This window comes from Natrix helvetica (assembly GCF_964273705.1).
Source record: "Natrix helvetica genome assembly, chromosome: 5".
Classification (NCBI taxonomy): Eukaryota; Metazoa; Chordata; class Lepidosauria; order Squamata; family Natricidae; genus Natrix; species Natrix helvetica.
In genome coordinates this window covers 46,926,737-46,950,357 of record NC_138551.1, presented here as the reverse complement: position 1 = coordinate 46,950,357, position 23,621 = coordinate 46,926,737, and the positions used below count along the sequence as shown (strand labels likewise).

The window sequence follows — 23,621 nt, the reverse complement described above, 5'->3', positions numbered from 1 at the left end:
CCAAGTTTGCTGCTGATTGCACCTAAAGTTTTGGGAAAGAAGTCCCAAGTGAATGCAAAAAACGAATTTTCAGTGACATTGCATTCCATGGTCTTGTGTGCCTTAAGAAGTTTATCAACCAGCTGAATCTAGTTTGGTACTTTAGTTGCCAAAAAAATTCTCAACATCCTTGAATCCTTTCCAGGTGATTTTCTCTGGCCCCACTAACAAATCTTTGAACCGCTTGTCATTGATGGCGTATCTGATCTGTGGACCAACAAAAATTCCTTCCTTAATCTTGGCATCAGTTATTCTTGGAAACATCTGTCCAAAATAATAAAAACCTTTTATCTTGTTCATCACTTATACAAAATTTTTCAGAGTTTTATGTAAGGTGTGTGAAGCGAAGGCAAAAATATTTTGGGGGGTCAAGTGGTTCATGTGCCTAATTTTTCTGTGCTGGAACCAAATTCTTTGAGAATGGTCATTTCTTTTTAATATGTCATTCTCTTCCATCACTGTCCCATTTACATAAGTAATAACAGTACTTTATATATCTGAGCTGCATTCCAAGCAGCAAAGCCATTACTTTTGAGTTCTCCACAATATTCCAGTAGTTGTACTTGGTGTACTGAATGTTTTTGTATGTTTCTTTCATGTATGCAGCATAGCAGGGGTAGGTCCCTGCCAATTCTAATCTCTTCTATAGAAAAGGTTCCACAAATCTACAGTGCCATTTAGAACCGGTTCCAGCTCCCTCCCCCCTGCCCATCCACACATCATCAAGATGAAGAGCCAGAGGAGGAATTCTGGGAGTTGAAGTCCACAAGTCTTAAAGCTGTCAGGTTTGAACAACCCTGTTTTTTTTTTCTAAAGGGTTAGGGGTGCAAGGGTCTTGTAACTTGACAACTTTAAGACTTGCACACTTCAATGCCAGAGTTCCTGAGCCAACATGACTGGAGGAGGAATTCTGGGAGTTGAAGTCCACAAGTCTTAAAGCTGTCAAATTTGAACACCCACCCCAGGGTTTTTTTTCTAAAGGGTTAGGGGTGCAAGGGTCTTGTAACTTGACAGCTTTAAGACTTGCATGCTTCAAATGCCAGAGTTTCTGAGCCAACATTTTGGTTGCTAAGCAAGAGCGTTGTTAAGTGAGCTTCACCACATTTTACAAGTTGGCCACGCCCACCCAGTCACATGACTGCCAAGCCACTACCACTCAGTCACATGGCTGGCAAGCCACTCCCACCCAGTCACATGGCCAGCAAGCCACTCCCACCTGGTCACATGGTCGGTAAGCCACTCCCACAAAGCAGGCCACACCTACAGAAGAGGTTCTAAAAAAAATTGAAACCCACCACAGCAGCATAGCCAACAAATACTGAAGGGTCTACATTGCCATTTTGCAAAAACAGATTTTTATAAAACAGTATGAGATAGGTTAAATTACAGGTTATTTTTGTGATTAGCAGCCAGAAATCTATAAGACATGCCCAAAAGCGTTCAGGAAGCAAAATCCAGTAGAATAAGGTTGGGTTATTATTGCAGTGACTCTTAGATATTGTAAGTGCAGTAATAAACACCTGAACTGCTTTGGTCCACCCCAGGCTCATTTACAACATACTTCAGTTCCCAATATCTAGCTTCATAATATATTGATTATAGATATATACCAATCCATGTACTCTTGGCAATGTATTCTTGGATTCAGGCTCTTGGCAATGTTCTATTTTATATTTTCAAATTCCCCAAGCTCATCCCTGAAAAAGAGATTAAAATTTGTAGGATCCCTCAATCCTACATGCTAGATATACATTCGTTACAACTTTACTGGTAATGAAAATTATTTTTCTTTAAATTTTGTAATTGCATTAATACTTAAATTAATAATTTAATAAGTGTTGTTAATATTATTGCATTAACTTTATCTCCTTAAATTTTTGTCATATTCTGACAAAATAGAATGCAGGCATAAATCATTTTCTTTGTTTTACCTTGACATGACCAAGATTGACCATATTGGGGGAGTACCACTGAATGTTGTTGATGGACCAATAGCAAATCTCCTCTCCCACCCTCCCCTATTCTCCTCTCCCACCCTCCCCTATTCTGTGCACGCTCTCCCCACTTTTTAGTTGCAACCTGTATTTTTAATGGTCTTATAGATGTATATTTTTATGGTTTTATTGCTTTTAATTTGTAAGTCGCATGGAGCCGCCTTGAAGCGACACAGCCTGCAAACAAATTTAATAAATATATTCTGTAATAGTGGCTGTTGGACATAATAAACTAAAGTGAGAACCACTAAACTAAAAACATAATAGCTCTATTGTTGTACAGGCAGTCCTCAACTTACAACCACAATTGAGCCCACAATTTATGTTGCCAAGTGAAATATTAAGTTAGTTTTGCCCCATTTTATAACTTTTCTTGCCACGGTTAAGTGAATTATTACAGATGTTGAGTTAGTTATACAATACAATACAATACAATAGCAGAGTTGGAAGGGATCTTGGAGGTCTTCTAGTCCAACCGTCTGCCTAGGCAGGAAACCCTATACTGTTCCAGACAAATGGCCATCCAACATCTTCTTAAAGACTTCCAGTGTTGGGGCATTCACAACTTCTGGAGGCAAGCTGTTCCACTGATTAATTGTTCTAACTGTCAGGAAATTTCTCCTCAGTTCTAAGTTGCTTCTCTCCTTGATTAGTTTCCATCCATTGCTTCTTGTTCTACCCTCAGGTGCCTTGGAGAATAGTTTGACTCCCTCTTCTTTGTGGCAACCTCTGAGATATTGGAACACTGCTATCATGTCTCCCCTAGTCCTTCTTTTCATTAAACTAGACATACCCAGTTCCTGCAACCGTTCTTCATATGTTTTAGTCTCCAGTCCCCTAATCATCTTTGTTGCTCTTCTCTGCACTCTTTCTAGAGTCTCCACATCTTTTCTACATTGTGGCGACCAAAACTGAATGCAGTATTCCAAGTGTGGCCTTACCAAGGCATTATAAAGTGGTATTAACACTTCACGTGATCTTGATTCTATCCCTCTGTTGATGCAGCCTAGGACTGTGTTGGCTTTTTTGGCAGCTGCTGCACACTGCTGGCTCATATTTAAATGATTGTCCACTAGGACTCCAAGATCCCTTCACAGTTACTACTATTGAGCAAGGTACCACCTATAGTACTGTACCTGAGCATTTCATTTTTCTTGCCTAAATGTAGAACCTTACTCTTTTCACCATTGAATTTGATTTTATTAGATAGTGCCCAATGTTCACGTTTGTCAAGATCCTTCTGTATCTTAAGCCTGTCTTCTGGAGTGTTGGCTATTCCTGCCAGCTTGGTATCTGCAAATTTGATGAGTTCCCCATTTATTCCCTCATCCAAATCATTGATGAAGATGTTGAAGAGTACTGGGCCTAAAACAGAGCCTTGGGGTACTCCACTGCATACTTCCCTCCATGTAGATGCAGTTCCACTGAGGACTACACGTTGAGTGCAGTTGTTCAGCCAGTTACGAATCCATCTGGCAGTGATACTGTCCAACCAACATTCTTCTACTTTATCTAGTAGTAGGTTATGGTCTACCTTATCAAATGCCTTACTGAAGTCCAAGTAAACTATATCAACGGCATTCCTCTGATCCACTAATTTTGTCACTTGGTCAAAGAATGCAATAAGATTAGTTTGGCATGATCTGTTTTTGACAAACCCATGTTGGCTTTTGGCTATTACTTTGTTTACTTCTAGGTGTTCGCTAATTCGTTGCTTGATTATCTTTTCCAGAATCTTTCCTGGTATTGAGGTCAGGCTGATAGGTCTATGGTTTCCTGGATCTATTTTTTTCCCTTTTTTGGAGATGGGAACCACACCAGCTCTTTTCCAGTCCTCTGGCAGTTCCCCGGTGCTCCAGGATCTCCAAAAGATATAGTTCAGTGGTTCTGAGATCTCATCTGCCAGTTCCTTCAGAACCCTGGGGTGTAATCCGTCCGGTTCTGGTGATTTGAACTCGTCTAGGGTAGACAAGTGCTCACTTACCATTTTCTTCCCTATTTCAATTTGTGTTCCTAATCTGATTTTTGTGGTGCTTTTTTTGATAGGTTGGACTGTTTTATCCCTTTGTGTAAAGACAGATGCAAAAAATGAGTTAAATAGTTCTGCTCCCTGTTACTTGTCACCTTCTTGCCACTTTCTCCCAGCAATGGACCAACTGTTTCCTTAACCTTTTTCTTGTTTTTAACATGTTAAAAGCAGCTTTTTTTTGGTTATTTTTTACTTTTGTGGCAAGCCTTTCTTCATTGTGAGCCTTAGCTTTTCTTACTTCATCTTTACAGGTTCGGGCTATTTGCTGATATTCTGCCTTAGTTATGTCTCCCTCTTTCCACTTTTTATACTTAACTTTTTTGTCTTTCAATTTGTCAGAGAGTTCTATATGCACCCATGCTGGTTTCTTTTGGGAGCTGCTATTTTTCTTCTTCATTGGTATTGTGCTAGACTGAGCTTTTGCAATCTCATTTTTTAAAATTTCCCAATTTGCACGATTGTTAAGTGACTTTGCTTGTCAAAAGGTTGCCAAAGGGGTCACGTGTCCCCAGGGCACTGCAACCGTCATAAATATTAATCAGCTGCCAAGCATCTGAATTTTGATCATGTGCCCATGGGGATGCTGCAAGGATCTTGTGAAAAATGGTCATGTCCCTTTTTTCAGTGCCTTTGAACAGTCACTAAACGAACTGTTGCAACTAGAGGACTAACTGTACTTGCCCAGAGTCATGTTTTGTGAAATTTATACTGGGATATTAAGAATATTCCTAAAGATGGCAACATGCAATGGCCATAGGCACAGAATGAGGCTCAGACCGTGGTTTTAATAGAACCTGTTCAAAATAGTTGCAGCTCTAATCCTACAAGCTTATTTAGAGTATCTCCGGAGTAAGATCAAGCAAGCCATAGCCGTATTGTAGCTGCGGTTTGCTTTCCACCGCCCGGCACTACGAAGTCCTACCCTACAGGACCGCCGCCCTCGCTATTTCATTATTTATTATTTCATTCCCTTTCTAGGAAAAAATATGTGCCGGGCCGAGGGGCGGGAGGAACATCAGGCCGCCTGTCCTGACCTAGAGGGGCGGCCCGCCACGGCAGCCAGCACCGGGCGGAGGACAAGAGCAGGCGGGCTGCGGGGCTGCTGCAGTCGGAACCCGGGTGCTCTAGCGCGCTGCTCGTCGCTCTCCCCACGACCCTTGGACCGAAGCTCTCTGGCCAAGAGTGCTTTGGACCCACGGCCGCCATGACGGGCAGGTAAGAGGAGAAACACAACGAGGTCCCCCGCAGTCGCCTAGAAGCTCCGTTCGGCTTCACTTTCCAGGGCGGGTGATCACGAAACGCCGAAAACAGCTTCGGCTCTTTCCTCCACGGGACCGCTCGCGCTCCGCGACCGCCGTCCCGGGTGGTTCAGTCGCTGCCAGGAGTCCCCCTTCGCGGGATTTAAAAAGGAATTGTCGGGTTTTGCAACCTTGATCTTTCGGGGCTTGGGGAGTGGGGCGGGGTTGTGAAACATGACTGGTAGCTGGAGAGAAAGCTTCTTTGCCCGTTAACCTTTGTCCGACCACGTATTTACCGAGGGGATGAAGTTTCCCTCTTCTGGCTGAAACCGCTCATTTCTCTTATATGTGATGCGATCATGTTTGCTTGAAGAGGCCTTGAAAACCAAATGCTTGTGGTCAACAGCAGATGGCAGCTCCTGACTTTCGCTGATGGCAAAAAGGAAAGGGGGCATCAATCCTGATATGTACTTAAGATGGGAGACCATAGGGAAATCCAGTTTTTCAATCCCATACGGGAAATTTAAAAAAAATGAAAAAATGCCTGAAAAAAAGGCAATATACTGCTGCTGTATTCACTGTAATTAAATTAAACAAGTGGAATGTAAAATACACTTGCTACATGGGGCTGGTTTTCTCTTAAACAATCTTTATGCATGGTTGCTTAGTTAATAAACTATTATAGAATAGTGAGATATAACAAACAGGCACTTTATATAGGGAGGGTGAAAGCTTTTATCCTGTTGTTTGACTCTTAAGAAAACTGTTTAAATCCTAGACTTTATTATTTGCCTCTCTGGACCTTTAAAATTTTAAATGTTTTCCACCAGATATTGAACTGATAGTATGTTATTGTAAGTTTGTGCTAATTTACTCTCTATAAAATAATTTTAAACAATAAAATACAGTTGGGTAGAGTGAATGCCGTGCAAATGTATGTTGGAAAGAGCAAAGCATTTAATGGCAAACCCAGTAAAAATGCAGAATGTTCAAATAGATTGTTAAAAGAATTTCTCAGGAAAAACCTGTAAATGGTATTATAAGGTTCTGGTCAGATTTTGGACTGATTTTAGCCTGCCTTTATTTGGAGCAATTCTGCTGTAAAGCGGTTCCAAGTTGCATAAAAATACACGATTGGGAGAGCAGTTACTGCTCTCTACTGTAAATACACATTAAATAAAAATAGTTTATGCAGTATTTCTAGCTAACATTATTACTATTCCTTGGAATGGGCTGCTTTTGAAGTCAAATTCCCCTTACTTGTTTTATGAATTTCCCCCCCAACCGTTTATAGATTATTTCCTTTTTATCAAATGGTCTGTAGTACTGTTTCTAATTCCTTCTCCAAGGAATTCCTTCTTCTCTTGCTTCTCTTGCAAATGTTGAAGGCTAAAGCCTTTCACTTTTCAAGTGGGCAGCTGGGAGGATTTCTTGTATTGTGCTAAGATGAGCTTCCTTCCTTTTGTTTGAGATAAAGACATGCATCCTGAGGAAATCTGCTGTTTGTATGACATGCAACTGAGATTTGGAGTTTTGTGAAGGCAATTATATTGTATAATATAATTTGTAGTAAGCAAATATGATACTATTTGCTTACCATTCTATTGTTGTTATTATTATTATTGGAAAAATAATAATTCTGCATTTTTGTTTTGTTTTGCATAAATACATCAATCCTATCAAAAAATACAAACAATGAGAAAATAGCAAGAATAAATCATGAGAGTCTGAAATGATGAGACTGTTAACCCGAGAGTGAACTCTTAGCCTATTTTTTGTGTTTTGAGAGTACAAATTATAGCATTCAGGGTTATTCAGAAAATAATGTTCTGAACATTTCTTTCTTACATGATTAAAAAAAATATTTAATACAAATGTTCATGAACTATTTGGTATAAAATTGAGCTAAATTATAATGAAAACACATAAATACTTACAAGCAAAAAAAAAGGAAAGATAAAGGTTTCCCCTGTCCAGTCATATCTGACTGTAATCTCCATCTAAGGACTAAGTTTATCTCCACTCTTAGCTGAAGGGGCCAATATCATCTGAAGATATTTCTGTAATCATGTGACCAGCATAACTATATATTGAGGCACACAGAACCCTGCTACCTTCCCATCGAAGCATGGTATTTATCTACTCTCATTTCAAACTCCTAGGTGGGCAGAAACTGGGGCAAGTAATGGGAATTCACCCCATTGGGTCTTGAACCTGGGCTATCAGCTATGCAGCTGACAAGCTTTGAAAACCATTAGATAAAGATGGAATTTGAAAGGATGTCTTTTTTCTTTAGATTTCAAAATTTGCCAGAAATGGAGAATGAAGATCTCAAGGAGATTATGACCATAATTTTAGCAGAATATATTAAAAGAGATAAACAGCAGCTGTGGTGGGATATTGACCTGATTTACAGGATCAACTCAGCATACGCTAGAACACACAATGTTCCAAGGGAAGTCCATGTTAAATTTCTTAGAAAGACCACAAGAGATGAGGTCTTAGGAGCTCAAAGGGTGTGACCACTAAAATACAAAGACAAAGAAATAACCATTCTTAAACAGATTCCAAAGAAAGTAAGAGATAAGAGGAAGAAATATTCCTCTTTAGCAAAGAAATTATATAATAAAGGAGTCTGGTTTAGATGGTTATTGCCAGAAGGTATGCTGATTTTCTGAGAGGGCAGCAGAATTAGAATTAATACAGTTGTGGAGGCGGAGGCTTTCATTAAAAAACACAATGCCCTCCTAGACAAAACAGGACAGTACACAAGATATGAAGGAGGGAGGGGCCGAGGCTCTGCCAGAAGACGGGGGGAGGATCCAACACTGAGAAGACTCAGGTCACAAAAATGAATTGAAACATTATTGCAATTGTTGTTATAATATAATTCTTGGAAGTGATACAAAAAATGATTGAATATACTGATGATCTAATGTAAAATAAAAAACTGCCAATGTTTATTCAAATGTTGATGTTTTTCTATTTCTCTTTGTAAAAGTTGCGAGATCTGGGGGGATTACCTTCCCCCGCATGATGTAGCTGTCAAAATTTTCTATACCTTTTTTTACCCTTTTTCCTTTAAAAAAAAATTGTAAAAACCAATAAAAAATTTTTTTTAAAGCTATGCAGCTGACAAGCTCAGTGTCCAACTGCTGAGCTATCGTGCCTCTACAAGCAAATAAATAAATGCCTACACTGTTTCCCCGAAAATAAGACAGGGTCTTATTTTCTTTTGATCCCCGAAATAAGCGCTTGGCCTTATTTTTGGGGAGGTGTTATTATTTTTGAGGTGCAGGAGGCAGCGAGTGGGTCACCTCATGGCTGCTGCTGTGTTGCAATATTTTTGAGAAGGGCTTATTTTCGGGGAGGGCTTATTTTAGCTCATGCACTCAAAAACCCGATTGGGCTTATTATCTGGGGAGGTCTTATTTTAAGAGAAACAGGATATTATTATAAAATTTTCATTGTTACTGATTCAGTATTTCAGCCTCTGTTCTGATATAAATTATCACATCTTTTGAAACTAGCTGCCAAAATAATTATGAACCCACAATTAATGGATTATGACAGTAGGGCAGACTAGCAGAGAAGTACACTATATTGCCAAAAGTATTCGCTCACCTGCCTTTACTCGCGTATGAACTTATTGTAAGTGACATCCCATTCCTAATCCATAGGGTTCAATATGACGTCGGTCCACCCTTTGCAGCTATAACAGCTTCAACTCTTCTGGGAAGGCTGTCCACAAGGTTTAGGAGTGTGTTTATGGGGATTTTTTTTTTCTTTTTCTTCTGCAGAACATTTGTAAATTAAGCAGATTTTGTCTTACTGGCAGTGTTTATGGGGATTTTTGACCATTCTTCCAGAAGCGCATTTGTGAAATCACACACAGATGAGGGACGAGTTTATGTGGCCTACCACTTCGTGGCTGAGTTGCTATCATTCCCAAACACTTCCACGTTCTTATAATACAGCTGACAGTTGAGTGTGGAATATTTAGGAGCGAGGAAATTTCATGACTGGATTTGTTGCACAGGTGGCATCCTATCACACTTCCACACTGGAATTCACTGAGCTCCTGAGAGTGACCCATTCTTTCACAAATGTTTGTAAAAACAGTCTGGATGCCTAGGTACTTGATTTTATACACCTGTGGCCATGGAAGTGATTGGAACACCTGATTCTGATTATTTGGATGGGTGAGCGAATACTTTTGGCAATATAGTGTAGCATAGATGAGTCATTGCAAGTCTTACCCTATGTGATAAATATAACAGAATCCTATAAATATATAATTGTTCTTGGGGAAACTTGACATTTTCCTACTTGGATGAATCTTGATCATTTAATAGATGATTGATGAGATTTAAGAGATAAAGACCTTCTGACATAAGACATGTTATCATAACTACGTATGATAACAGCAAATTAGCTAATGAACACTCATAGCATACCAAACATCTTTCAATTCTAAGTCTGTGAAAACAATTAGTCCAGAAACGGGATAATTTATAAGGCTACTCTGCTGAGCCTTTGGCAATGATTGCTTTAAAAGGTTATTAGTAATACTGCTACCAACAATCTTAATAAAATCAATAGTTATATTTTGGGAGGTTGTTAAAAATAACTATTTGCGGTGCTTGCACATTAGAGTTTAATACCTTACCTTATTCCAATTTATTTCTGCTATAATTGTATATATATATATGTATATATATATAGAATAAGGAATAATAAATAATTAAAAATCTCATTTAAAATATGATAGCAAACATTAACAGAACAATAGATAAAGGAGAGAAGGACAGAGAGGACTGGCTCACCAAAACAATTTAAACTTCAGAGTTATAATTCCAATTTGTGTAACATGATACTTTTTCCAAAGTGGGTGTAAAGAAAGCAACAACATGAGTCAGTGACCTTCTGAGTCTAGAATTATGGACTGGGGGCAGGGAGGGTTTTGGAATGTAAAATATGTTTCTTTACTGTGCTTCTTGATATTTTGTTGGAATGTGATTTTTGGAGTGAGTTTCAAAGCCACTCTGCTCCTTTCTAGCATTTTTTTGTTCTAGTGACATAAATTTTTTTAGAGCATAACTAATGCAAAACTAGTTAAGGATTGCTGAAATTAAAGGATATATTTTTATTATTATCATTGTTATTTACTGATGAAATATCTTCTATTAAAAATCTCATAGCTATCTTTTCTGAGATGGCTACTCAATTGTATTGTTTATAATTTATTAAATTAATAATTTATTATTTATCACATTATTTCTGTGATTTTTGGGGAGGGAATTAAGGGGATTTTGAAATGCGGTGTTTTAAATTCTCTAAACAAATATAATTCTGAATTCATAACATTATTATTAATGGGATGGATTGAAGAGAGAAGGAAAGCCGGCAAGGAATCTATAAAGTTCTTGAGGAAAAAGTGCTGTATGAGAAGAATGGACGTCACTTCTTTTAATTAGCAAATACAAGAACACAGTTTTTCTGGAAGAAACCCATTTCCTGAACCTTGTGAGTTTCTACTTCAGAGTTGCTATTCGGTTATCCTCATGCAGTTTTCTTCCCAGTGGTAAGAACCATGGCTGGTGTGAGACTTCGGGGACTAACATCTTCCAAACTGTATCAACGTCGACAAGAGCGCCTGAGTGGCATAGTGTCACTATTGAATGATGAGAAAGAGAGGGCAACTGGGATATTGGGGTAGGTTATTTGGATACCTCCTCAGATTAACAGTTGCTGATATATTTCGAATGTTTGCTCTGACTTACTTTGAGGTGAAAAGTAAGGAAAACCAGGTTGGGATTCCTCCCTTTGCTTGAAGGAAGTGCTGCTTTGCCTCTGATAACATCAGTTCTGTATAAAAACAGGAAACCTGCTATGGAAACTTTCATCACTTGAAGTTAAAATAGGTTAGTGTAACTAGCACTGCATGAACAGACTTAAAAGATATTTCTTAGCTTACTTGGCAACAAGAATCAATTTATATTTTTCCCCATCCAAAATAAGTTTACAATATTCATACTTTGTTTAATTTGTGTGTTTAATATGCATGATCATACTGCAAAATAAACAGGAATTTTAATCCTTTAAACCGGGCAAAATTTCCATATTTTCTGTCTTTAAAATATATGAGAATCTTCCTTGTAAAAAATTGGTGATCTTTAGAAATTGTTTAGTTTAAAAAAAATATTCTTCATGCATAGTTCAGACAAACATGTTTCATTTCTCCTTAACAGAGAGTTTGATGCATAGTGAGGCATTTACAACGAATATTTTAATGGTTGTTTTAAACACATATGAAACCACTAGATGAGATCATCAGGAGTTTGGGTGATGGTTGTTATCAAAATGCTAACGATACCTATATCTGTTCTTACATTTTTTCCCCTAAGGGAATGGGTTTGTCTTCCAGTCAAAATATAGTTATGTTTAAAATCCCAAATACTTTAAATTTGAGTTGTTTGAAACAATTCCTTTCTCTATATGATCTCCAAAATTAAGATAATCAGAGACATCTATTTTGGGTGCCTCCAGCTTACCCAGAGATGGTTTAAGAATAAGCTTTTTCTATCATTGCTCCTGAATTATAGGTAGAAAGCAGCCCATGTAGGTGTCGAGTCTGTTCCCTTAAGAGGGGTTCAAGGAAGCTATAAATACCTGCTTTCAGTCTCTTTTAATGATACTTAATAGTTTTACATTTTATTTTTTATTATGACTTTTATTTTTTATTATGACTTTTATTTTTTATTATGACTTTTATTTTTTATTATTTTGATCTGTTTATAGTATTTTTCTTTAAATTTGGTTTGGTTTGGTTTAACTTTTGATGTAACTTTGGTCCAGAGGGATTGGGTGGATTGGAACTATAGTCTAATACTTATTACACTAGAATATCCTTAAAAGGAGTTCATATAACAAAAATTTACGTCAGTATAACTTTATGGAAATAAAATGTCTGATTCATCTCATTATACAAGGATGAAAAACCATGCTTACTATGTATCTGTCTTCTACTTAAACTGTAGAAGAGCCTTCCCTATTTTGGACGCTGAACATTGATCTTTTAGCATGCAACCCTGTCATATGCATAGCATAAACAAACCTACTTCCTCCCATCAAAGATCAGCTTGCAGAATTCTGAACCGGTTACACTACAGCCTGTGAATCATATTCAAGTCAGCTTCAAGGAAAGCGCAAGTTAAGGTGTACATGCTAAGTCACTATTATGAGATTATTCCAATTCTCAAAAATATTCTTCATGCATAGTTCAGACTAGGTTCTCCTTGCCTAGTTACGTTCAATGTAAGTTAGCGTACTTGTATATAGTGATTTTCATTCTCTCAAATATTACCCAGACTCTAGAATCATCTTTGAGGTGGTCTGTTATTGTCTTTGCTACAGTTGCTGAAAATCTAAGCCAATCAGTACTTCCTCGAGCTTGAAGGATGGGGAAGAAAGCAGTCTTCCCTATTGTGGGACTCTCTCTAGTATCTAATTTCTCCCACACAGAGTGTCCCCACGGCATCCCTCTAAAAAGTTGCCCTGGTCGCTTTTCATACATCTGCCACTGGTGTAGATATCAATGAACAGGTGTTGCATAGTTCTTTGGCTGGGAAATGGTAATAGGACAGATGTTCTGTGAAATGATATGAACCAGCCTTTATTACAATTTTCAGAGCTTTCCGTTTTCTGGTCTTTGACCTTTTCTGTATACTTTAAAGGTATATATTGTTGATCAAGCTGGCTGGAAAAAACTACTTTCTGCCATATATTACTTGTAGCCTGGAATATATTATTAGGCAATCACGTTTGTAGAACAGAAACGCTGGGTTTGTTTTTTAAACTCAAAAGAGTATAAATTGGACAGCCTCTACAGTTGCTACAAAAGTTGCAAGCAGAATCAAATTACTGAGACCTTAATGTATCTATGAAGAATGCATTTTTAGATATATTTTTTCCAATGGATATATAAAAAGATAGCTCATTTTTTCTAATTAATGTTAGATACATTAAATCTATTTTAATATTTTATATATCTGTAAATAGTATTATTTGCAATTCTAAGGCTTTGTGGTGCTTGTATTTAATAAATTTTATTATGTGTCTACCCATATTCCAAGATACTTCAAAAATAGAACACTCAGCAATATCTGGCATTTTCATTTTTATTTTAATTAACTGGCATTTTCATTTTTATAGAGTTAACTGTGTGGCTTTCTTTAACTTCAATAGAAGTGAATATATGTGGATCAGGGTTAGAGTTCTTGGTACCTTCTGAGCGTGTTTATTTACTTGTAGATATTCAATTACCCAATTAGCTAATATCAGTGTAAGGTTTGCTGCCTGTTAGTATCCCATGGATTGCCTGCCAGTTTTGGTGGGGAAGTAATTTTCTCTTTGACTAGAATATTGTTTCCTGCCTGATTATTTGTCTAGTACTGATCCCTGTTTATATGAATGTTGACTGCTGGAGGGGTTATAGTCTTTTTATTTGTTTCTTACTTTTTTTGTTTCTTTTGAAAGGTGTGTAAATGTGGTTTATCTCTATGTGTCTATTAATGGCTGATTTGTCTGAATGCCAAACTTCCAGTAATTCCGTAGCATTTTGGAATTTGGCTTAGTCTAAGAGATGCTAATAGTTTTCCAGTTGAAATTATGATTGAGTTCACATGTTGTGAAATTAAGGAGATTTTTTAAAATCATGCCTTCCAAAAGATACTGTAGTTTGTGGATGAGCTCTGCTAGTCTTTTTCCATGCTGTCCTTGCATTGTAGGTTGTAGATGACTCCTGTTTTTTTTTTTGTTTCTTGGGCTACTGGGTGATTTTGGTTTGCTTAAGATATTTTGAAGGGCTTTCATTGATTTGTATGTTACTGTGATGCCATGTGGTTGCAGTAGTCTGTTTATTGTTTGTGATGTGATGTTTTTGATGTATGGGAGTGCAGCGGGTTGTGTGATTTGATACTTTTTGATAAAGTTGTGTGGGTATCCATTTTGTTGGAAGATGTTAACTCCTATCTTACATTTCATAACTCCTAATGTAAGAAAGCTTGCTGCTGTTCTAATCAAAGAAATCTTTTACTATTTGACATTTTTAGCGTTTTGCAAGTAGGTGGCTATGTGGGATGGATGAGAAAATCCAGAAATGCTTGTAAATGCTTGTAAGGTTAAAAGTAACAAAAGGCATAACCTCTGGCAAGATCCAGATCATGTTTCTTTTTTCCTCTCATGGAAATTCAAACTTCTGTTCTTGTAATCCATTAGCATTTAGTTTTCTACATAGTACTCATCTGGAAATGACATTTGTGTCATTAAAATCTCTAGCTCCCATTTTTATTTATTAACACTCTTCTGGTATTTTGGCAGTCCTTGTTTTGAACAGTTGGCATAGAAGTTGAAAGCATCAATAGAATATATCCATAATATTTCTAATACCGGTATAATGTACTTTATTCTAAAGCAGCCCTGCCTGTCAAACTCAAGGCCCATGGGCCAGGTTCGGCATGCAGGGTGTTTAAATCTGGCCTATGGGGTCGGCCTGGAAACAGATTACTTGGCAGGTAAAAAAGAAAGGTAAAGGTGGATGTTTTTGAATGCTTGTAAAGGTGCCCCATTGTCTAGCTTTGAATTCAGAAATTAAAGAGGGCCTGGTTAGAAGCCACTTCTAGAACCCTTTCATCCATAACCTTCTACAAATGTTTCTATGAAGTCTCCAGGAACTGAACATAGCCCGAAAAAGCTTTACCTTGACCTATGCTGCTTTTTAAAGGTAGTCCTTAACAGCTACTACCACTTCGTATAGTTTCCTGTGACTTTTTGATAAAACACCATTTAAATCATAACATATTTATTAATATTCTGTAGATGGCAATAAATAAGAGCCAAGCAAATAGCTCACTTTCATTTGAGAAATAGAAGATTATTTCTTTAGATATAACTAAGATGCATTGCTTTATAGTATAAGAGTGTGTGTTTATTAAAAGTCCAATTACAAGTTTAATCGCCATTAAGTATGCAAAGGATTGCATCCTTAGAGTCAGATAAACTAATTGAAGTATAATCATTAGCCTAGTGTGGTTCTGCACCAGAGACACATTCCTTACGTGTCTAATCACACTTGGTCAAATAAAGCTATTCTATTCTATTCTATTCTATTCTATTCTATTCTATATAGGATAATTAAATATTTACTTTCTGGTTATTTTTTATAATTGGCACCTCTACTGTGCTTGAATCTAAAGGTATAAAATGGACTTTTATTTATTTTTTATTAATGTAACTTAACACTTTGTATTTGGAAGTATTTTTCATTTTTCTCTTTTGCTTCTCAGTAATATGTCAGATGCCCTTGCAAATGCTGTATGTGAACGCTGTCGAGCCCGTTTTGATCCAACTGAACGTATTGTAAACAGCAATGGAGAACTGTACCATGAAAACTGCTTTGTCTGTGCTCAGTGCTTTCGCCAGTTTCCAGATGGCCTCTTCTATGATGTGAGATTATTATACTTTTAATAGTTGAGAAAGTTACTTAGTTTTTTTCCTTCCTTGACAGAGAAGTGTAACTGGACTATTTTCTATGCAGTATACAATTGCCTCAGTTCTAATTTCAATGTTCCATTTCTCTTTTCTCCCCTATGTAATTTTTAATATCATCCATTCAGCACAGTCTCACTTTCTTAGATAAATAGCTAGAAGAGTTCAGCAGTTACCAGTTCAGGTAACCAGATTTCTTTAGCTTAGAATCTTGGAGAAATATTGGACTTAGAACTCAAAAAATTTCTAGTCAACATGATTTAAGACAGTGCTAAATCATAATTTAGAACAATGTGTACTAGCTTGAAACCCTGTAGTCCTTTCACATCCTCTGGCACAAAGGTGATGTTGGATGCTCTCATTTCTATAAGCATTAATTGAAGATCACAAATCCAAACATTAAAAAGTGATGGGATGTGTGTAGACCAATATCATAAACCAAGCATGAAAATCTACATGTTTTAGTTAGCCATAGGTAAGAGTAACCATAGTTTATCCAGCTTTAAGCATAAAATTATACTGTACTCATTTAGCATTAGGAGTCATGATACTGAAACAGAAGGAAGAAAAAACTAATATTAAAAGAATAGGCTCAATTATGTCTCCCTTTGTTTTTGCTAATTGATTTAATTTAATAAAAATGCAAGGGCAAACAACATCAAAAGATTTTGAGCTATTATCTCTTGTTCATTAAAAGCAAATCTCTTTATAGTCAGTAAAAAGGCATATTTAAAATCAGAGTTTTTAAATGAGATAAGAGTGCTATTACAAAATATCTAATTAATATTACAATTATAATAACTATTGTGATTTGAAGGTGGGTTAATGTTTTGGAATGAGCTTCCCAAAAGTAAGAATCAGTACTGCAAGATCCCCCAGATTTTGATGAGGAAATACTATTGCTTTGCATCTGCATACTCTACAGTTCTTTGTATGGTAAATGTTTTATAAAGACAGGTTTTTCTGCGTATCTCTTTCAGTTTGAAGGGAGAAAATATTGTGAGCATGACTTCCAGATGCTATTTGCACCATGCTGTGGGGAATGTGGTAAGATTTCTGCATAAATGATTTAAATCTAACTTTGTTTATTAACAATATTTGTAAACCATCTGATTATGAGATCCTGGGTGTTCTATAACTAACTTCTTAAGGGGAGGCAGTAGAGAGCAAATGAAAAAGAAAATATTGTAATTTATTTATGAGTCCATTGGTTATAGGTAAGAACAAAAATAATACATGGAAAATTGTACTTTAAAAAAAGAAAATTCTGACAGTCAGAACTTTATAAGAGAATCTTTGTGGTACAGTAAAATAGATATTAGTTCTGTATCTAACAAACCTGGATTTGTCTTAGTGACTTTGAGTAAGTTAGACATACTCTTAGGTTTCTCGTTACTGTAATAAAGCAGACTACAAAATGTGTGTTAAAAAAGTTTGGTACCCAACTGCTACTATGGAATTCTAAGGACCAGGGAGTCTTCTGAAATGAATTAAGGTTATAAAGTCTGGTATATCTGTTTCAAGGTGAATTCATCATTGGCCGAGTCATCAAAGCAATGAACAATAATTGGCATCCTGAATGTTTTCGTTGTGAACTCTGTGATGTAGTTCTTGCTGATTTGGGTTTTGTGAAGAATGCTGGCAGGTAAGAATTATGACTGCAAAGTGATTAGCACATTAAAATTCATGTTTTGAATGTTAAAGTGTTAGCAGAGATAGGCATAGAAACTAAATGTGAAGTTGAATGCATTGTATAAACTAGTCATAAGTTATGGAAAGGAAGATATGTCTCTAAAAAATCTGGAGATTGAATGTATTGGCAGCCATTCTCAAAATTGTAATTCTTTTAGACAAAATGCTAGGAAGTAGCTAAGCGTCTTTATAAATACAGTTATATCAAGATAGATAATACTTACCAACAGTGTTGGTGGATAGACAGAATTTTGCACCAGTATAAACAAAATTGCTTTATTCTCCTTTTGAATGTATTTCCAGTTACATAAGAAATATAACAGTTTTTAAATATACATTTTAAGTACAAATGTGAACATAAAGTAAAAGTAAAAAGCAATAAATGCAAAAATCATTTTCGAAAAGACCCCAAAATAAAATAGCCTCAAAATACATGCAGCAACTTTCAGCTTTCAAGCCTATTCTTAGCATTTATATTATTTTCCTTAATGAAAATAATTATTGGAAATTAAACATTTTATTTGTTTGTGAATTCTCTGAACCTATCTTTATGTTTTATATTTCTTCTATCATGTTGGCTAATAAAGTTTAGATTGCTAAAAATAATTTTTAGAAAAATTAAAGGCAGTCTTTGTGCCTTTCCTTTAGTAGATATTAGGTATTTGTGGTCACAGAATTCTTCAATTTAGAAAACAGAACTGCTAAAAGGCAAATGGGAGTAATTTACACTGTTTTAGCTAAACGTTTAGCTTGTATGTGCATATGTTCTAAACATACTGGAAAACATCAAAACTTATAAGATGGACAGTATAAAGTTGACCAAGATCTGAAATGTGGCAATAGCAATACCACTTATATACCGCTTCACACTGCTGCCCTCTCTAAGTGGTTTACAGAGTCAACATATTGCCCCCAACAATTTGGGTTCTTATTTTACGCACCTCGGAAGGATGGAAGGCTGAGTCAACAGCCTGGTAAGATTTGAACTGTCAGATAGAAGGCAGCTGGCAGTCAGCAGAAGTAGCCTGCAGTACTGCATTCTAGCCACTGCACCACTTTGGCTCATGTAGAAAGGTAATAAACATGATAGTACAAACTTGTTGTCATAGAACTGCAGCAAAGTTACATTGGCAAAGTAAAGCAGGTAGCTGTACAAACTCAGTTGCTCCAGCTTCAGATCATCATTGTTCTAAGACACTATGGTAGACACAGGCTACATCAAATAGGGCTAAGTGCCCAGCTGGACTTACATCTTACATTATTAAAGTGAATTAAGTTAATGATTTGTAGCAAGTTCTCTAAGAATTCATTAACCATATTCAGTCATATTTTAAAAAATCTGCATATAACATAAATTGTGGTTTATGCATTCACTGCTATTGAAAAGGGTATCTACAGCCAAAGCTGTAATTAAAAGCAACGCGTTGTTCAAATGTGATGTTTGTAATTTATTCATCTTAAGGTGTAAAAAAAGCATCAGCAGCTTTTGTATTCTTCTACAACTATGGTAGGAGAGTTATAAAGCTTGTTTAAAACTAAACCCCATATTCATAAACCTCTCAAAAGTTTGCACTGTAGATGTAAATGTTGAACAACTTTGGGGCTGAATTCCTGCCTGCCTTGTTATATTGCAGACTGCAGAAAATAGGATTGGACAGCTCCTGGATATTACTAAAACTTTTCTATCCACTGTTTTAATATTTTAAATGGTCAATTCTTTCATCACTTATGAACATTTATTTTCTGGAGAAGTTACCAAACTTTTGTTCACTGAAATTTCAATTTATATCCTAATGGAATTATTACTTGGTGCTATTTGCTATGCAAAAATTATCACAAGATTCATAATTTCACACAATCTGATCTGATTCTTGAAATGGTTATGATAAGGTAAAGTTGCCTCTTAATTGTCTGTAGAGCCAAAGAATGCTTATGAAAAATCTTATTGGCAATATTTCCACTGATAGTAACATTCAAAAGAGTATTCCAGGAAATCAAAAGAATAATGTGTCCTGATAGTCTTTGAAACTATATTATCTCTGTAATTCCCCCCACTCACCCATCCAAAGAAATGCCTAGGGAGAAGGCAAAAAAAAAAAAGTGGGGGGGAGATACTATCTATCCTGGCCAACAAGGAATAGCAGGGCTTTTGAAATGGTACAATTTACCACCTCACTACTCCTGCCCAATTAGGATTGTTGTATATGCTTTGTTTCCTTAACTATTAAGTATTAGACCTTGTGTTTTTGTAGAAAAGCAGTTCTACAGTCCTACTTTCTAGGAGATCAAATCATGCCGGATAGCAAACTTTTGTTAAGGAAGTATTTTGTTTTCAGGTATTTACAGTTCAGATTTAGCACTTAAAGAGCTATCATTTGTTTTCCCATCATAACTTGAAGGCAATTTTGCAACTCTTTTGGGGCAAAACAAACCACACAAGGCCTCTTGAAACTTTTCAGCGACAAAAAAATACATGACAGGATCTAGGGCACCATTTAAGCTGGTGAGGCATGAAGTAATGCGATTGCCAAGTGCCAGGATCCTCTGCATTGCACAAGAAGTCTTCACACCATCATAATTAAGGATATAAATGTAGCGGTTGACATGATAGGGCACAAAGCAGACCAAGAAGATTGTAAGAACCATGATTATCATTTTGATGGCTTTTTCCTTTAGATGATTTTCAATGCGCTGCCCCTTCTTCAGGCTTCGTATGATCAGTAAATAGCAGGTTACTGTAGTAAAAAATGGGAAAGTGAATGCGACAGCCAGGGAGACAAGAGCGTGGCGTGATGCTTTCTCTCTGTAGAGTTGGAGGCAGACGGTGGTATTATTCACCTCAACCGTCTGCACACTGATCAAAAGAGGTGCCATGGCCACGGCAACTATAACCCACAGGAAGGCACAGGTCAAATGAGCATAGAGTGACCTGCGGAGTTTGAGGGACTTCACAGGATGCACGATAGCTAAGAAGCGATCTATGCTGATGCACATGAGGAAGTAGATGCTCGCATACATGTTGAGGTAGAAAAGAAAGCCCGTGAGTCGGCAAGGGAGCTCTCCAAATGGCCAGTGATTGCCTGAAAAGTGGTAGACCAACCGAGTTGGTAAGATGAGCACAAAAGACAGATCGGCTACAGCAAGATGCATCAGGAAAACGTTGGCAGGGGTGTCTGATTTTTGGTCCCGAATGAAGAGCCAGAGTGCCAAAACGTTGCCCAAAAAGGCTAGGATGAAATCGAGAAGGTAGAAAATAGCAAAAAGGATGTTTTCCGTGTGACTCTCTTTGCCACATTGCTCTGAATTTGACAGGGAAATGTTGAGTAAGAGGCCTGAAGAGTCTGCTTGGCTGTTCATTCCTCACAACTGGTCTTCAATATGAGCCTGAAATGCCAAATAAATAAAAAGATGAAAATATTACAAATACCAAGAAATCTGTGTTTTATTATTTATTATGTGAACTAGCAAAACTTGTTATTGGATGTTGATTAGGTTTTGTCTGATAACCCCCTCCCCAGATTTTTGAAAAAGCCACCTCCAGATAATCGGGAGATCCTCTAGAACTAGGTGCATAAAGAAACACATTATATATGGGAGATGAATCCTGGCCATTCTTTTTATAAACTATGCATGAAAATTAGGTACAATCCTGGGAGAGGATGTTCTACTTTAAATTTTTTGGTTAGCCATATTTCAATTAATTGTCATAAGTATGCAAGCCTAATTATCCCTATACATAATATGCAATATTATATTATATTATGTTTTTATGTATGTAGATATGTTTGTGTGCATATATGTATATAAGTACCTTCATTTGAAGTTCCACAGAAGTGGTATATACTGTGCATTGCATGCACCATTTGCTTGATTCCAAGTGCTTTGTAGATAAATCTTAAATAAAAGTGATATAAATGCTGGAAAAGATTCTGTTCTTATGGTTAAACTCATTCAAGTCTTTAGACATAATGAAAAGCATAGAAATCATATAAATGGAAAACTCAGCATTATTTGAATCTAACTCTAGTATTGCTTGGAACTTAAAACACTTTATACTAATTGCAAGTGTTAATTTTGCAACTAGACCACAGGCTGTTCCAGATATTTCAAAAAAGATAAAATAAAGAATTTCCTCTACAGCGAAAAAGTAGGATTACTTGATCATAACATAAGTTTGAACAAACATTCCTAAGTTCTAGGCATGCAGCAAATTGTCTTTTGTTTGTATTCAGTTATCTGAAATATAAAGGGAAAGGGAATCATAGCTAATTGTCTTAAAAATACATTAGAAATCACAGCTACTTCTATTTTCTTAGAACAGCAATGCTTTTCATTCTTCATCATCCAAAGTTATACTGTTTATGACTATTATGAAAATTAAAGAATAAACTGGTATCAATTTGTTGCATCTCGGTGGGTAATTCATTTATAAATGTAATACTTAATTAGCAATCTTCTATTATACATCTAGTAATATTAACTAGAACACTCAACTGTGTTCTTATCATGATAGATAGCACCTTTTGAATAGTAATAACAGAAACTGTTCATTTGGAAACACCAATGCAAGTTAGGAGATGCTGTATTTTCTAGGTTAATAAATGTTGCCCACTCTGATACCAAAGCTCTTACCTCTTGCAGTTTGCTTGCAGTCCGATCGAGTTGTGATGAAAAGCTTTGAGCTCTTTATAACGTCAGCAAACTTAGGAAAAAGAACACAGCTGTAAAAAGTTCCATCGGGTTGACTGTAGGAAGTTCAGTGAAAAGGGAGCTGCACTATATAGAGTTCTGCTAGATGTGATAACCCTTTATCATCTTGCTCACAGAAGAGGAGGGGAGATAGCATGCCTGTTGTGAAAGACACACTTAATTCCAGCTAAACTGTTGGAGGAGGGAGTTGCTAATTGTTATTGTATTGATGAATATTCCAGTGTTTCCCCTGCTCATTACAGCCTCTCTTTGGACCACTGGCTTTTACACTGTGCCTTTGGAGTCCTCTGGCTGCCTTAGAGGTCTTGGAGAGTATTGCAGAAGGGGAGGGGAAATCTAGCGCTACAGACACAACAGGACATTTCAGAAAGCGATAATTCCATAATGGTGGGAATGCGAGTGAGAAGGACGGCTACCATAGTAACGGCTTTGTGATTCTAAGACCTCCCTTTGCTTTGCACTGGACAAGGATCTATAGGATAGTAGACAGGGGCTTCCAAATGAGCTGGGCTGCTAATGGAAAGGGCTGAAGGCCCCCTTATTCAGTAAAATGGGAGGGCATTCTTCTTAGGACACTTGTAGTAGGGTCTCTATGTCTTGCCCTGTATAATTAGACTTCATTCCACAGAGAGGAATAAAATTGATGCCTTTATCCTGAGAGCAACACAGCTGCATATTCCCATTTATAAAGGGACGCTGTCTGCTTTCTTTCTGTGAACTGTAGCTCTTGTCTTAGTATCTTCAGCTTTGGGGAGGAAGAGCAGAGAAGACTTGTGAAGCAAGTGTGCTAATAACATTCCTTTCCACTTATGCGGACTGGGCTTTCTATTGGGGACTTGTAAGAAACACAAGATCCACAGTGGTCTCATGGAACTGAGATTTATTATTAGCTTATTTCTATTGATAAGGACCTAGACTCTAGAGACCAAGTGACCTTGGTCGGATCTTTCAGGAAGCCTGGGAGACTGTGTGGCATTAATTTGAGTTGCTTGGCTCTAATTGGGGTTTGCACAGTTGTATTTATCAGCAGCTTTTCATGTTATCTGTGTATTCAGTCCCATAAATGAACAAAATGGAGCATGTTCTCTATAGGGAAACTGCAAAATTAAATGTAAATGCATTTGTGTGTACTTGTATGTTTCCTGACTTTTTTAAAACCATAAGTAGATGCACGAAAATTCCATTTGCTGAAAAAAATAATGCTGTCATTTACCTAAACCAGTTCAGTGTTAATGTAATTCATGCAATCACAAGCTCCAAGCATGGTTTATGAATTAATGTTCTCATTAAGATTCAGAAGCTCTGAAGTCTAACAAGTCATTATGTTATTTGAATGATGTCTCTCAACATTTCTCTTTCCAACTGCACTTT

General features: G+C 36.8%; 2 protein-coding genes across 4 annotated transcripts in view; one reads left to right on the top strand and one right to left on the bottom strand.

Annotated features, from left to right (window-relative positions):
* LIMS2 (LIM zinc finger domain containing 2) overlaps nucleotides 1–23,621 on the top strand; it is a 39,042-nt gene that overhangs the window by 401 nt on the left and 15,020 nt on the right. Inside the window, exons 1-4 of one of the 3 annotated variants that reach the window (XM_081955124.1) lie at nucleotides 5,091–5,277; nucleotides 15,647–15,806; nucleotides 16,829–16,895; nucleotides 17,373–17,493. In XM_081955124.1, coding sequence (XP_081811250.1) covers nucleotides 5,267–5,277; nucleotides 15,647–15,806; nucleotides 16,829–16,895; nucleotides 17,373–17,493 — 359 coding nt within the window. In that variant the 5' untranslated portion in view covers nucleotides 5,091–5,266. Of the gene's footprint in view, nucleotides 1–5,090; nucleotides 5,278–10,579; nucleotides 11,016–15,646; nucleotides 15,807–16,828; nucleotides 16,896–17,372; nucleotides 17,494–23,621 lie in introns of those variants that run through there. The other 2 variants (XM_081955123.1, XM_081955125.1) reach the window with 2 other exon arrangements.
* GPR17 (G protein-coupled receptor 17) lies at nucleotides 17,503–23,610 on the bottom strand. The gene is made up of 2 exons (XM_081955126.1): nucleotides 22,173–23,610; nucleotides 17,503–20,924 (listed from the first exon to the last, which is right to left on the bottom strand). Exon 2 carries the CDS (start codon nucleotides 20,895–20,897, stop codon nucleotides 19,881–19,883), a length of 1,017 nt encoding a protein of 338 aa, XP_081811252.1. The 5' UTR covers nucleotides 20,898–20,924; nucleotides 22,173–23,610; the 3' UTR covers nucleotides 17,503–19,880.

Bases quoted from the DNA above. Each gene is read 5' to 3' on its own strand.
- GPR17 (XM_081955126.1), bottom strand. From the start codon at position 20,897: ATGAACAGCCAAGCAGACTCTTCAGGCCTCTTACTCAACATTTCCCTG.